Genomic DNA, 13198 nt, shown 5'->3' on the forward strand with positions numbered 1-13198 from the left:
ATATAAATAAAATTGATAGTCTATGTACAGACCACTTTGCTATAGTTTGCTCCCTAAATGAACCTGCTGAAACTTTATCTCATACATCCAAATATATCAACAACAAAGCAAATTGGTCTATTTTCCAAAATAAGCTAAATGATGAAATTACAAGTTTCACCCAAAGTTCATGCATTTCTAACACAACAGTTGACACACATGCTGAAGCGTTGACATCTTTACTAATAAATACAGCTAATCATGCTATCCCCAGGACAACACCTAAGAAAACATTCCCTAAACAAATTCCTAAAGCATGGTGGACAAATGAGTGGCTAAATAAATGGAAGATAAAAAAGGCAGCTAGGACAGAATTCATAAAAAAACCAACACCTACTACATATTTAAAAAAATTACAAGCAGAATCTAATCTAAAAAGGACTATAATAGATGCTAAATATAAATACTGGAATAATTTTGCAAATAATCTCTCCAAAGAAACAAACGAGCCAATTATACATAAAGTCATAAGCCACATATGTGGGAAAAAGACTTCTCCCAACCCACTCCTGTATCAGCTTATACATAATAATACCCATTATGAAAATGATAATGAAAAGGCTAATCTATTTGCAACTCTTTTTGTTAATAAGCTAACATCAAATAATCAAAGCAAACTGTCCACAATTCCTATGAACCCTTGTTACCAACCACGCCCAGGATCCGAGTACATAACTAATCCATTTTCAATCCAGGAATTGAATAATGCAATACATCATATTAGGTCCAAAACTAGCAGTAGGTATGACAATATACACCCTACATGGATAAAGAATCTCACACCTTCATACAAACAAGAACTGCTAAATTGTTATAATCACGCATGGGCATCTTCTAGGTTCCCCAATATATGGAAATGTTCGTCCCTCCTACCAATCCTAAAGAAAAATAAACCAAAAGATAACCCTGAGTCTTATAGGCCCATAATGATTACACCTGTGATGGGGAAAATAATGGAGAAAATGATTTATCACAGACTCCTGGTTTGTTGAGAAAAATAACATGATCCCACACACTCAAACTGGATTCAGGAAATACCACTCCTCAACAGATGCTTTCATTTTGCTAACAAATGCAATAAATGAATCTTTCTCAAAAAATAATATCCTAGTGGCAGCTTTCCTAGATTTTGAAGGAGCTTATGACAATGTGAACCACCAAATCCTTTTAAATAAACTTGCAAACCTTGGAGTACCTCCTAAGCTAGTATCCTTTATTAAATCCTTCATAGAAGTGCGAAGTTTCATTGTTTGTGTTGGTTCAGCCTCTTCACCCCAAAAGACAATATCCAAAGGCCTACCTCAGGGAGCAGTCCTCAGTTGCCTCCTTTTTGCCCTATATCTCTGGGACATGAACCTACCCCACACGAATCTACAATATGCTGATGATCTGGTGCTATGGTCATCTGGCAACACCTTTCAGATAGCACAGTCAAATCTGCAAAAGTCACTTTTCCAGTTTGAAAAATTCTCTCAACATTCAGATTTACCCATTGCACCCACCAAGTCAAAAATAATCCAATTTCACCGGAAGCGAAACCATGTTAATGCAAAACTAACTCTAAATAAAACAACTATTCCAGAAGATAATAATAGTAATTACCTAGGTCTCTTGTTGACCAAAAACTGAATTTCCACTTCCACATTTCAAACACAATAAAAAAATGTTATAGAAAAGCAAATATACTAAAAAGACTTCTTTCCACACCTTGGGGTTGTAAGGAGAAAACCTTACTCCAGTTTTATAAATCACATATAAGACCCCATATTGACTATGGGCTCATTGTCTATGGTGCATGTGCAAAGACCCAGATGCAAAAAATTGAAACAACACAAAATGATATAATACGTCTCATATTTGGTCTTAGGAAACCCACAAGCACCAAGTTTCTGCTTATGGAGAGTGGATTAACAACAATAAGGGAGAGACGTAGCTTTCTCTTGAAAAAACATCTTACAAAAATTGAATCAAATAGCTCACACACATTACATAATTGGTTAAGAAATCCAGCCATGTATAGAGGTATTGCAGATGAGTATGCCAATATTCAAAAGAAGTTCCCTGTACCAGCACAGTCTATTGCACCTACTTTCCCCCAATCCCCTCCCTGGAATTGGTCAGTTCCCATAATAAATACTGAATTTTCAACATGGAATAAAGATTTAACCCCCAGTGCTTTTGTCCAGAAAAAATTTGCAGAACTTAATACAATTACCTATAAAAATCACTTCCAAATATTTGTTGATGGGTCAAAAATGAATGAGATGGTTGCAAGTGGTGTTTTCCTTCCTCACCTGAAAAGTGCAAGGGGCGAGAGATTATTTAATAATTTATCTATAATGTCTGCTGAGTTAAATGCCATAATCATGGCATTAGAACACCTTAAGCAAAACCAATCTTTGATTGCAATTTCAAATAATATTATCATCTATTCCGACTCTTTATCAAGCCTTGAGCTGCTGGCCTCAGCTCCTCAATATAAGTTGAACATTGACACATATCATTGTCACAGTATTATTAATAATCTTGCTTCAAGTGGCATAAAAACTTATTTTCAGTACATTCCTAGCCACTCTGGCATAAGTGGTAATCATCAGGTCGATGAAATAGCAAAAAATGCTATAAATATTGACCAGCCAAGTGGGAGACCAATCCCAATTAGAGATATTTACCGATGGAGGCTATCAGATATTAATTTTAATAAGATTAATCCTATCCTTTCCCCCTTTCCCAATAAGTATCTTTCTAAAATTTATCATAAAATTCGTTCTGGAACAAATGGACTAAATTTCCTTGCATTCTCATATAAGCTTTCTAATTCAAGTGGTTCAATTCCCCTGTCCCCTCTTTTCAGGCATTGTAATATGAATAATGAAACAATTGACCATTGCCTATTTGAATGTAATATGCTGACGTCTGCACAACATACCTTGCTTTGTAAACTGTTAAAATACTTCAAACACCACAAAATCTCACTATCAGTCAAGAGCCTAGCCAAATGTAACTGTACACAGAGCATAGGAATCGAAATATATCATCTTATATTTGAACTACTAGAGTCGAAATATCTGCTGAAAGATATCTGAATATATCTAATAAATATGAGGCAATCAATCCAGTAGCTCTGTAGCCCACAGAGTGAAGCAGAAGGAAAAGGGCTAAATAGTTTTACTGAAAAGCCCGCCTGCTGTTAAATTGAAGAAGAAGAAAGACTTGTGTGACTACACAAGTTAGTTGATTCTATGGTGCCTGCTGATATGATTCTGCTTGACTCGCAATCAAGCTACGATCAGTCAAATTTGAAAATAAATTCCTGCTCTGGTCCTTGATTTTCTTTGCCAGTATTGTCTATGTGTTCAGTTATTTGATGACTCTGTTAACTGTATTTTTCCTTCTTCTAAGCAAGTTCTGAGTGGAGTTCCTCAGGGAAGTATATTGGGTCACATACTATTTAATATATTTATCAATTATCTTTCTTCTGCTATCAGCAGTTAATCAACACTATGCTGACAACTCAAAGCTTTTTTAACAAGCCTTGTCATGTGAAGATCAGGTTCTTCTACAAACAATCTTAGACTGCTTGGACAATGGACCGAGGCTTGGCTTCTTGCATTCAATGCTGTCAAGTGCCATGTTATTCACTTTTGCAAAATGAATCCTTGTTGCTCTTATTTTTGTTTGGGCCATCCAACCTCCTCTGTAAAGGATGAGTGAGATCTTTGAGTCACCATTGACAACAAATTAAAATTCATTACCTATGCCAAGAAGTGTACTGTTGGTGCTAGTTCAACTCTGGCGCATTAAGCATACACTTTCAGATTGTTCACCAAAAGTCATTAGTCTTCTGTATAAGGGATTAGTTTGACCCAGCAAGACTACCTAGGCTGAACCTCACAACACTTGTATATAGGAGAAGTAGAGGTGATGCCATTCTAACCTACAAGTTAATGAAGGCAAACACTCACCATTATTTCCAATTGTTGTTCCTAATTCAAGAACCAGAGGTCATTGACTGAAACCGGTTAAGCATTCCACCTAACCAGAGTCTGCACTCAATTCTTTTTCTGAAGAATTGTCAACAGTTGGAATAAACTCTCTGAAGAAATGGTTACTGGTGAATCCAGAGGCATTTTCAAATGAAGGCTGGATGCTGAGTGGTCCTTGACAGAGTGTAAACTTGACTGGGAAGTTACTGATCATCCAACTGCACCTGGTCACTGAATAACATATACAACAACTACAATCATCAACTCTGGACCTTCAAAAGGAGAAATTTTCAGTTTGCTCAAAGTTGCAATTTAAAGTAATGTTGTTTTAGGAAAGTCTTTCATGTGAAATATTCAAGCTGTTAAGGTATTCTTAGCAGTACCTGGTATAGAGAGCTTAAGGTAAATAAAAAATATTCACGTTTTCCAGGTTCCAATTTATTTGTGTGTGTATATTCCAAAATGGCATTCTGATTGATTGTTGTTATTCTTTTCAGCTGGAGGTGTTGGTAAAAGTGCCCTTACAATCCAGTTGATTCAAAATCAGTAAGTTATTCATGCTTTCATCATCAATCCTATTTGTTTTAATTTTAGATTTTTTTATTGGACAAACTTGATTTCAAACTCTGGTTCTTGATATTTTGGGGAGAGTATTTGAAAAGGTTTTTATAATAACTTTTAATATACTAAAATACTAATGAAAAAAGTACAATAAAGAAAACAATAATGACTCAGATTGAGTCCCTTATTTTTTACTACAGCAATTTAAGATCAGTACAAAATTTTTAGACTAATTTGGTGTGATATCAACTTCATATTATAATTTTCAGATGAGCTGAGAACAAAAAGATGGGTTTACTGCTACAGTAAAAGGAACCCTTTTTTAACCTTGCTCTTTAATTGACAGAAAATTATTAAGCTTTGGGGATGCTTAGTGTTGTGAATGGTAAAATTGGTTATTCACATATTTTACCTTGAAGTCAACAATTCCTGAAAAGTACAGAGACTTGTAGTTTACCTTAGTCAAAAGTCCCCCATCCCCCCATAAAGTTGTCAGAAATCAGGTTTCCAATGTAAAAAGAAAATATTTAGCCACTTATTTCATTGTTTCTGGCAAGCTAATGAGTAAGTGGTATATTGGTCTTGTTTTTGATGTTTTTATCTTGGTAATTATTGCTGATAGCAATAATTAATATTTTATATTTTATTTTGATGTTAAACATTCACTGGGTTTCTTTTGTTTAACAATTTGGATGCTGCAGAACATTGAAAAATTGATTATGAGAAGCTTAGTGTTATGAATGGTGAAATTGGTTATTTTATATATTTTTCCTTGAAATTAACTACCTCTGTAAAGTTAATATTTTAATAGTATTTTGCAAAAACTTGTAGTTTATCTTAGTCAAAAGCTCTCCCCCCCCCCAGTTTTCCAGTGTAAAACAAAATATTTACCCAATTATCTCATTGCTTTTTGGCAACCTACTAAGTAAGTCGTATAATGGTCTTGTTTTTGATGTTTTTATCTTGGTAATTATTGTTGGTAGCAATAATTAAAATTTTTATATTTTATTTTTATATTCACTGGGTTTATTTGATTTGACAATTTAGACCGAAAATTATTAAGCTTTGGGGATGCTTAGTGTTGTGAATGGTAAAATTAGCTATTTACATATTTTACCTTGAAATTAACAATTCCTGTAAAGTACAGAAACTTGTAGTATATCTGAGTTAAAAGTCCCCCCCCCCCTCCCATAAAGATGTCAGAAATCAGCTTTCCAATGTAAAAAGAAAATATTTAGCCACTTATTTCATTGTTTTCTCGCAAGGTAATGAGTAAGTGGTATATTGGTCTTGTTTTTGATGTTTTTATCTTGGTAATTATTGCTGGTAGCAATAATTAATATTTTTCCTTGAAATTAACAACCTCTGGAAAGTTAATATTTTACTAGTATTTTGCCAAAATTTGTAGTTTATCTTAGTCAAAAGCCCCCCCCCCCAGTTTTCCAGTATAAAACAAAATATTTACCCAATTATCTCATTGCTTTTTGGCAAGCTACTAAGTAAGTCGTATATTGGTCTTGTTTTTGATGTTTTTATCCTGGTAATTATTGCTGGTAGCAATAATTAATATTTTTATATATTTTTATGTTAAACATTCACTGGGTTTCTTTGGTTTAACAATTTGGATGCTGCAGAGCATTGAAAAACTGATTATGAGAAGCTTAGTGTTATGAATGGTGAAATTGGTTATTTTATGTATTTTTCCTTGAAATTAACAACCTCTGGAAAGTTAATATTTTACTAGCATTTTGCCAAAATTTGTAGTTTATCTTAGTCAAAAGCCCCCCCCCCCCAGTTTTCCAGTATAAAACAAAATATTTACCCAATTATCTCCTTGCTTTTTGGCAAGCTAATAAGTAAGTCGTATATTGGTCTTGTTTTTGATGTTTTTATCTTGGTAATTATTGTTGGTAGCAATAATTAATATTTTTATATTTTATTTTGATATTCACTGGGTTTATTTGGTTTGACAATTTAGATGCTGCAGAGCATTATAAAATTGATTATGGGATGCTTAGTGTTATGTATGGTGGAATTGTTTATTTTACATATTTTACCTTGAAATTAACAACCTCTGTAAAGTTGAGATTTTACTAGTATTTTACAAAAATATTTAAAAAAAAACAGAATATTTAGCCTATTGACTCACTGTTTTTTGGCAAGCTAATGAGTAAGTGGTATATTGGTATTGTTTGTGATGTTTTATATTAGTAATTATTGTTGGTAACAAAAATCAGTATTGTTATCTTGGTAATTATTTCATTCGCACTTTATTTTCATATTGGCATTTGCTGGGTTTGTTTGGTTTGACAATTTGAATGGAAAATGAGGTACTTGTATGATATAGGCCTGACCTAATTTTCTTCATTTTAATAGAGCCTGTTTCTCTGACATTCAATCCTAATGAAATATACCTAAGTATGACAAAATAATAATACTGTAGAAACAAACTTGGGCTATATATTTGCACATTAGGGGGGGTGGCGGATAGAGTATAGCGGGTATGCATGTCTAATGTATTAGGTACAATTATTCTGATACTATGAAGTAAGGATTTTTTTTCTAATTTCACACTGTCCAAAGACTTTACCCCCACCCCAATGTGCAAATACATAGCCCAAATTATATATTTCCCATCCATTCTGGCACTTATCTTTGTCTAGTCTCACGCTAAGCTGAAAGAAACTAACGAAAAAAACCGGTTCTATAATGCGTCAATGGATAAACAACTTGAGTGGTTGGGGCTATATCATACAAATACCGAAAAAGATAATACTGAGCATTAAAAACTTGATTATCAAAGAAAATTTTGAAATTATATAATAAAAAGAAAAGTACGATCCTCCAGAGCCATTAATGGTGCATAGGTTGGCGAGTTGGTATTTCTATTGCTGGGTGTTTTTTAGGTACAGGTAGCATATGCTGCCCCCCCCCCTGCCCTATATAAAATTACACCCTAGGGTAGGAAGCCTGTTACCCAACCTTGTGGGTAACATGGTTCACCTTGTGGGTAAACCATGGGCCCTGTATTGCCAAGCAGATCATCAATAAATTGTGATACCACATAAGCCTAGTAAAAAGCAAAATTTGACCTAATTAAACCAATATTGAAAAACAAATGGACTAAATAGTATAATGCATAAAAAAAACTATTGGTGGGTCCTGATTGGTCACATAGACATAGTACCGGGCAGTACCTTAATATTTCTTTAATATTTATATAGTAACATAATATAATAATAAAATGTACATATAAAATAAATGACAAAACATAATAATAAAAGAAAACTTAATATTTGCTTAAAGCATATTGCTTGAAAGTTGGTAAAAAGGGTTTCCGGTAGTGATCAAAAAGGGAATAGTATGTTCAAAGAACACTTTGATCTACTTACCTTTGTCTCTGCCTCTGTCTCAGACATGTCACTTTGAATGCCATCTTTAGAATGTGTGATTTAGGATGTTAAGTATATAGACCCCACTTAAAAATATCTTGTTTAGGGTAATTTGTGGTATGGTTATGAATTTGAGTACAATCCTGGGTATAATGATAGATGGAACCAAGGGTTTGCTGGGTATCAAATTTATACTTCGATGCATAATATTCTTTTTTTGCAGTAACAGTCATTGTGGCCCAGTGGTAGAGGACTAGTTTGAGTGACTTAAGTTCTCATTTTCAAATTCCTCAACCAAACTTCCTTTTACTTTGTATAGACTTTCAGTATTGATTTGTATATATGTTACTGTGAAAGAACAAAGTCGGAGAATGTTGACATTCAATGGTGAATTCCCGAAAATTACTTTTTTTTTCTCTCACTTTGGATTTAGTCAGGTTTGCCAGTCAGCTTTTTCAGTTTCATGCAAGCTTTGATGGTGACAGGTTTGCTTGGGTTAGGTTTTTAACCTACTTCTGAGATTTATAACCTAATTTAACTTTTACCATCAACCCTTGCAGAAAACTGACTGCAGAAAACTGATTCAAAGCTAATTGAATCCAAGCAGGAAAAAAAGGAATTTCGGACATTCGTTGGTGAATGTCAACATTTACCAGTCTGGTCTTTCACTGTAACATATACATATTCTAATTGTATGATTAGTTTATTGACCCCCTTTCTTTCACATTTCTCATTCAAAATATTAGACTATAACTATTGTAAAAGCAAAAACAAATTACACAATATGCTTGCGCTATTGTTATTATTTTAAATAATTTTTCAGACCACACTGCATTTCCATTTTCGAAAAATTAACGGGTTTTAATTTTGATAAAGCAGTGAAAAAATACTTAGGCCTATACATTGTGAGGAGACGAGTGTGTCATTATAGACATTCAATTTGTTTATACGCCAGTGCATGGAAGTGTTATTTAATATATTTCCACTTATACATTGTGAGGAGACGAGTGTATCATTATAGGCATTCGATTTTGTTTATACGCCAGTGCATGGAAGTGTTATTTAATATGTGAGTTTTGATTTCTACTTATTTATTTATAATTCTTTTCTTTTGTTTTTTCTTTCTCTTCGTGTTCTTAGTATGTTGTATTTCGATGTAATTTAAGTTTTAAAAAAAATTGTTTTTGTTTCATTTTCTCCCTTTTTTCGGTTGAGAAAGGTTCCCGGATGGGGGGCCGAAATATAAGTGTTTATTTTTTTTCGTATTTTTTCACTGCTTTATCAAAATTAAAACCCGTTTTTCTTGCTTGATTTTTCGTTATTATTTTATTATATTATATTATTATTATACTATTAATTTATATTACGTTTTATTTATATATAATTTATATAATAAATTTATATATGATTTATATTATTATTAATAATTATATTATTAATTTATATTATTATATTACGTTATTATATTATTTTGTTAGTTTATATCTTATTTTTAATGAGGAATATATAGTTTTCTTACTTAGGTAGGTTAATTTATGATGGGATTGTCCGGATTGACAGTCTGAAAATACATTTTGTCCTTAATTAAATTGTCCTTAATTTATTGATTCTCAATCAATGTTAGTTTTCAAATTCACTCTGCATTTGAGCTAGTGCTTTGTTATATAAGAGGTCTTTATTCATTCTATTTTTTATTTCTAAAATTGCAACATTAAACTTTTGCTTTAAAAATAAGACCTATTAGTTTTTTTTTATGTTATTGTTGGTAAAAAAAAAAAAAAAAAAAAAATGTAGTTTCAAGCTGCTTTTTGTGCAAATCACCCTGCTACTACGCATGTTGAGTGAGCCTTATGTTGTATAAAAAGTTTAATGTAAATGAAGCAGGATATTTATAAACAATTGAATTTTCAATATGCTCCTTCTCAAAGATATCACAGTTGATAAATATTTGGAATAATATGAAGATAAGTCTGTAAATCAAGATTAGAATATTGGAAGCTACAGTGATGACAGTGTTCAAGTATGGTTTCGAAACGTGGATGCTCCAAAAGGAGGTGGAGGATTTGTGAGATGTTTTCCAGAGGAATTGTCTATGGACTCTTTTATGTACCCATCTCACTATTTTAAACAGTAAGCTGTAGGGAAAACGTGGTTTTATCCTGCTTTCTAGGGCCATGACGAGAAAAAGGCTATAATGATAGGGCTATACTAGGGCTATATCGATAACAACATTTTCTGTAGATGAAGGATGACCTGCAGTCCTTGTAGGTCAACTACTTAGGACCAAACGAAAAGCAGGTCGAACACAAAAGGGGGGGTTGTAAGGAAGTATTTAAGGGATATTAGAACTTCTTGGGGTGGGCGGTATAAAGAGGTAGGCTTTGAATAGATTGGGAGGGAGGAGAAGCGCGCATAACTTTGTTGGCCTCAAGCGGATTGTTGCTGCAGTGAGTTGTTAGTGGTAGTAGTAGATTCTTGTCTGTATAACAAAATTACATATGTTTCATGGGATAGTTTGAGAGAGGTAGAAGTAAAACCTTTATTTAATATTCTATTTTACATATAGCATATATTAAATACGTAACCTAACTTAACCTAGGTACCTTTTTTACCCCCAAAAAACTAAAGTTTAAACATTTGTCACGGAGTGAGCAATACCTCACAAAGCAGAAAAACCTGTTTTTCATAAAGTATCTTTGAGTTTTCGATGCGGGTTTTCTTGTGTGTTTATCGGATTCTTGACAAGTACCCATCCTCCTTCCCCATTTGGGGACTAAATGTCATCTGCCCCTAGATTATGCTGACCATATCATTGACCTTTTTATGTACCATTGCCTGAGTCAGAAAAAATCTTCTTTTATGGTTTATTGTCAGAAATAATGAAAAACAGAATAATGAGCAGAAACTAATTTGGAATCGAAATTTCTCTTAGGGAAGTAAACTGTGAAATTGAAACTCCACTGTGGCCTCATGTCCTATGTATCTTTACTTATGATATTTTTTTAAGTTTGATGAATTTTAAAAACTAATGCTTTACTCAAAACACAAATCCCGTGCAAAGAAAACAGTATGTTGTTCTAGGAGCAGAAATTCCATTATTAGCCTACAGAAAAGAAATAAAAGACTAACGGATAAGACTCCCAATGGTCTTTCACTTGTCATATCTTTGACTTTGCATGCAATTTAAGTGGTCTAAAAACCTTAAACAAATATAGAAAATTATTCTCGTCAAGAAATATAAATAAATTGTAATATAAGCTGGAGAAATTCAGTTATTTCTGTCTAAAGTATAGAAGATTTGTGATGTTAACCTAAATCATGTAAAAACATCCTAAAATGCTTTATGTTTCTATTAGTAATAAAATCATATATTGCATTGTGTTTTCAGTAAAGTGTTTGTTCTTTGAAATTCCACAAATATTGGGAAATATTTTATGCTAGTTCTATACTGCATAGGATACGAAGCAATAATGTTTGTTAATTTTAATTTTCAACCTTGCTTTTTACAATCATACTCTTTACTTGCATGAGGAAAGCATCTTTAGATTAATCTTAATTTAGTGTAATCTGATATGTTGTATCTTCTTTCTTTTTTCCAGTTTTGTAGACGAATATGATCCAACAATCGAAGATTCTTATCGAAAGCAAGTCGTAATTGATGGCGAAACATGTCTTCTTGATATTCTTGACACAGCTGGTCAAGAAGAATATAGGTAAAGCGTAATCTAGTATTTTTGTGTAATTGTATAAATATGCATATAATTGTATAAATGTAATATATACTGTAATTATGGAGTGTATAATGTAATTATACATTAATATAAAGTGTAGTATTGGTAAAATGTTTTTCAGGTAATTATTTAATCTCCAATATTATGATTGGTTGTGTTTTGATCAGGTAGAAGTGGAAATCAATGGTAATTAATAATAATAATAATAATTTATATAGTTATTAGAAATTATAAATGAAATGTCAAACAGTTTGTGGTAATAAACTGAAATATGTAGTGCTAATAGTAACTGCAACGCCAAACAAAGGAGTTTCAATATCAATGTTTATAAAATAGGTCGGATCATGTTGATTTTAAATATGTAGGATTATTAGGTTTAAAGTTACTTGTCCAAAATTAGAAATTTGAGAAAAACTGTCTAATTTTCGAAAGGGGGTATACCCCCGAAATAGTGTAGAGTGCTAATTGTAGCTGCAACTCTAAAAAGAAGTTTCGATAGCAGTGTATATAAAAATAATTGGATCATGGTGACTAAATATGTAGCAAGTTTAAAGTTACTTGCCAGAAGTTACAAATATGAAAGAAGCTGCCTAATTTTAGAACAAGGGGGAACCGCCCCTGAGAAAGGAAGTGATTTTGATGAAAATTAAACTATCCAATTGAGCATATCAGAGAACTCGTTCGCTTAGTTTTCTAAAAAAAAAAAAAATACTTGGGGATTGTGTGGAGCTATTGGTCCTAGAATATCAGGCGAGGGCTCATTAAAACGGAAATAGAAAACTATCTGGTTACAATTATTGGAAGACCATATATTTAGCTTCCGTTTTAGTTTCAAGGATAAAGTAATCTTGTTAGTGCTAAACCAATTTCCATCCTAGCCGAGTGGTTAGCGTGCTGGATTTGAAATGCTTGGTCCGTGAGGACAGGGGTTTGGGTCTTGGTGTTGCTAGCCATTTGGCTGGAACGGGGGTCAGTGCCATGACTAAGCTCAGCCAGAGTCGACCCAGCTCTAAATGGTTGCCTGGAGAAGTCTTGAGAAGGTAAACAGGAAGGGTATGCGTAAACGCAGGAAGGCTGGCCCCCACTTCCCCCCACCCCCCCATCGTACTTCCTGGTTGAAGGATCATGAAATGAAGATTAGCACTGGCCGTAGGGCCTTTAAATGCCGTATTCTTTACTTTAACACAAAACGAATGAATAGGCATGCTGCAACACTAGCCAAGGATAGTACCTGGGAACAATCTAACTTTTGAATGGTTTCATTTATGCTTTGAATTGTCAGTCATTCTTTTGCTTTCCTTGTTATCTGTTTTCCTTATTGGCACTTTGTTCGTTTTTTCTTCTTTTTTTCTTGAAGTTTGGCTTTTATTCTTAATTACTTTGGAAGGTTAGTCTTCTCTTCTACATATTTTGAGCACTGAAGATGATCTGACAACAGTGCCTGCTGAAAAACCTGCTTTTTTCGTTATTTACTGGCTGAAAATTGCCC

General features: G+C 33.2%; 1 protein-coding gene across 1 annotated transcript in view; it reads left to right on the forward strand.

Annotated features, from left to right (window-relative positions):
* The window catches only part of Ras85D (GTPase ras-like protein 1), a 61146-nt gene that overhangs the window by 25193 nt on the left and 22755 nt on the right, over positions 1 to 13198 (forward strand). The window contains exons 2-3 of the mRNA XM_089106334.1: positions 4523 to 4571; positions 11578 to 11691. Of these exons, the coding sequence (XP_088962460.1) occupies positions 4523 to 4571; positions 11578 to 11691 (163 nt within the window). The remainder of the gene's footprint in view (positions 1 to 4522; positions 4572 to 11577; positions 11692 to 13198) is intronic.

The sequence above is a fragment of the Artemia sp. Qi Xiang Cuo genome, chromosome 20, assembly GCF_049724085.1.
Source record: "Artemia sp. Qi Xiang Cuo chromosome 20, ASM4972408v1, whole genome shotgun sequence".
Taxonomy (NCBI): Eukaryota; Metazoa; Arthropoda; class Branchiopoda; order Anostraca; family Artemiidae; genus Artemia; species Artemia sp. Qi Xiang Cuo.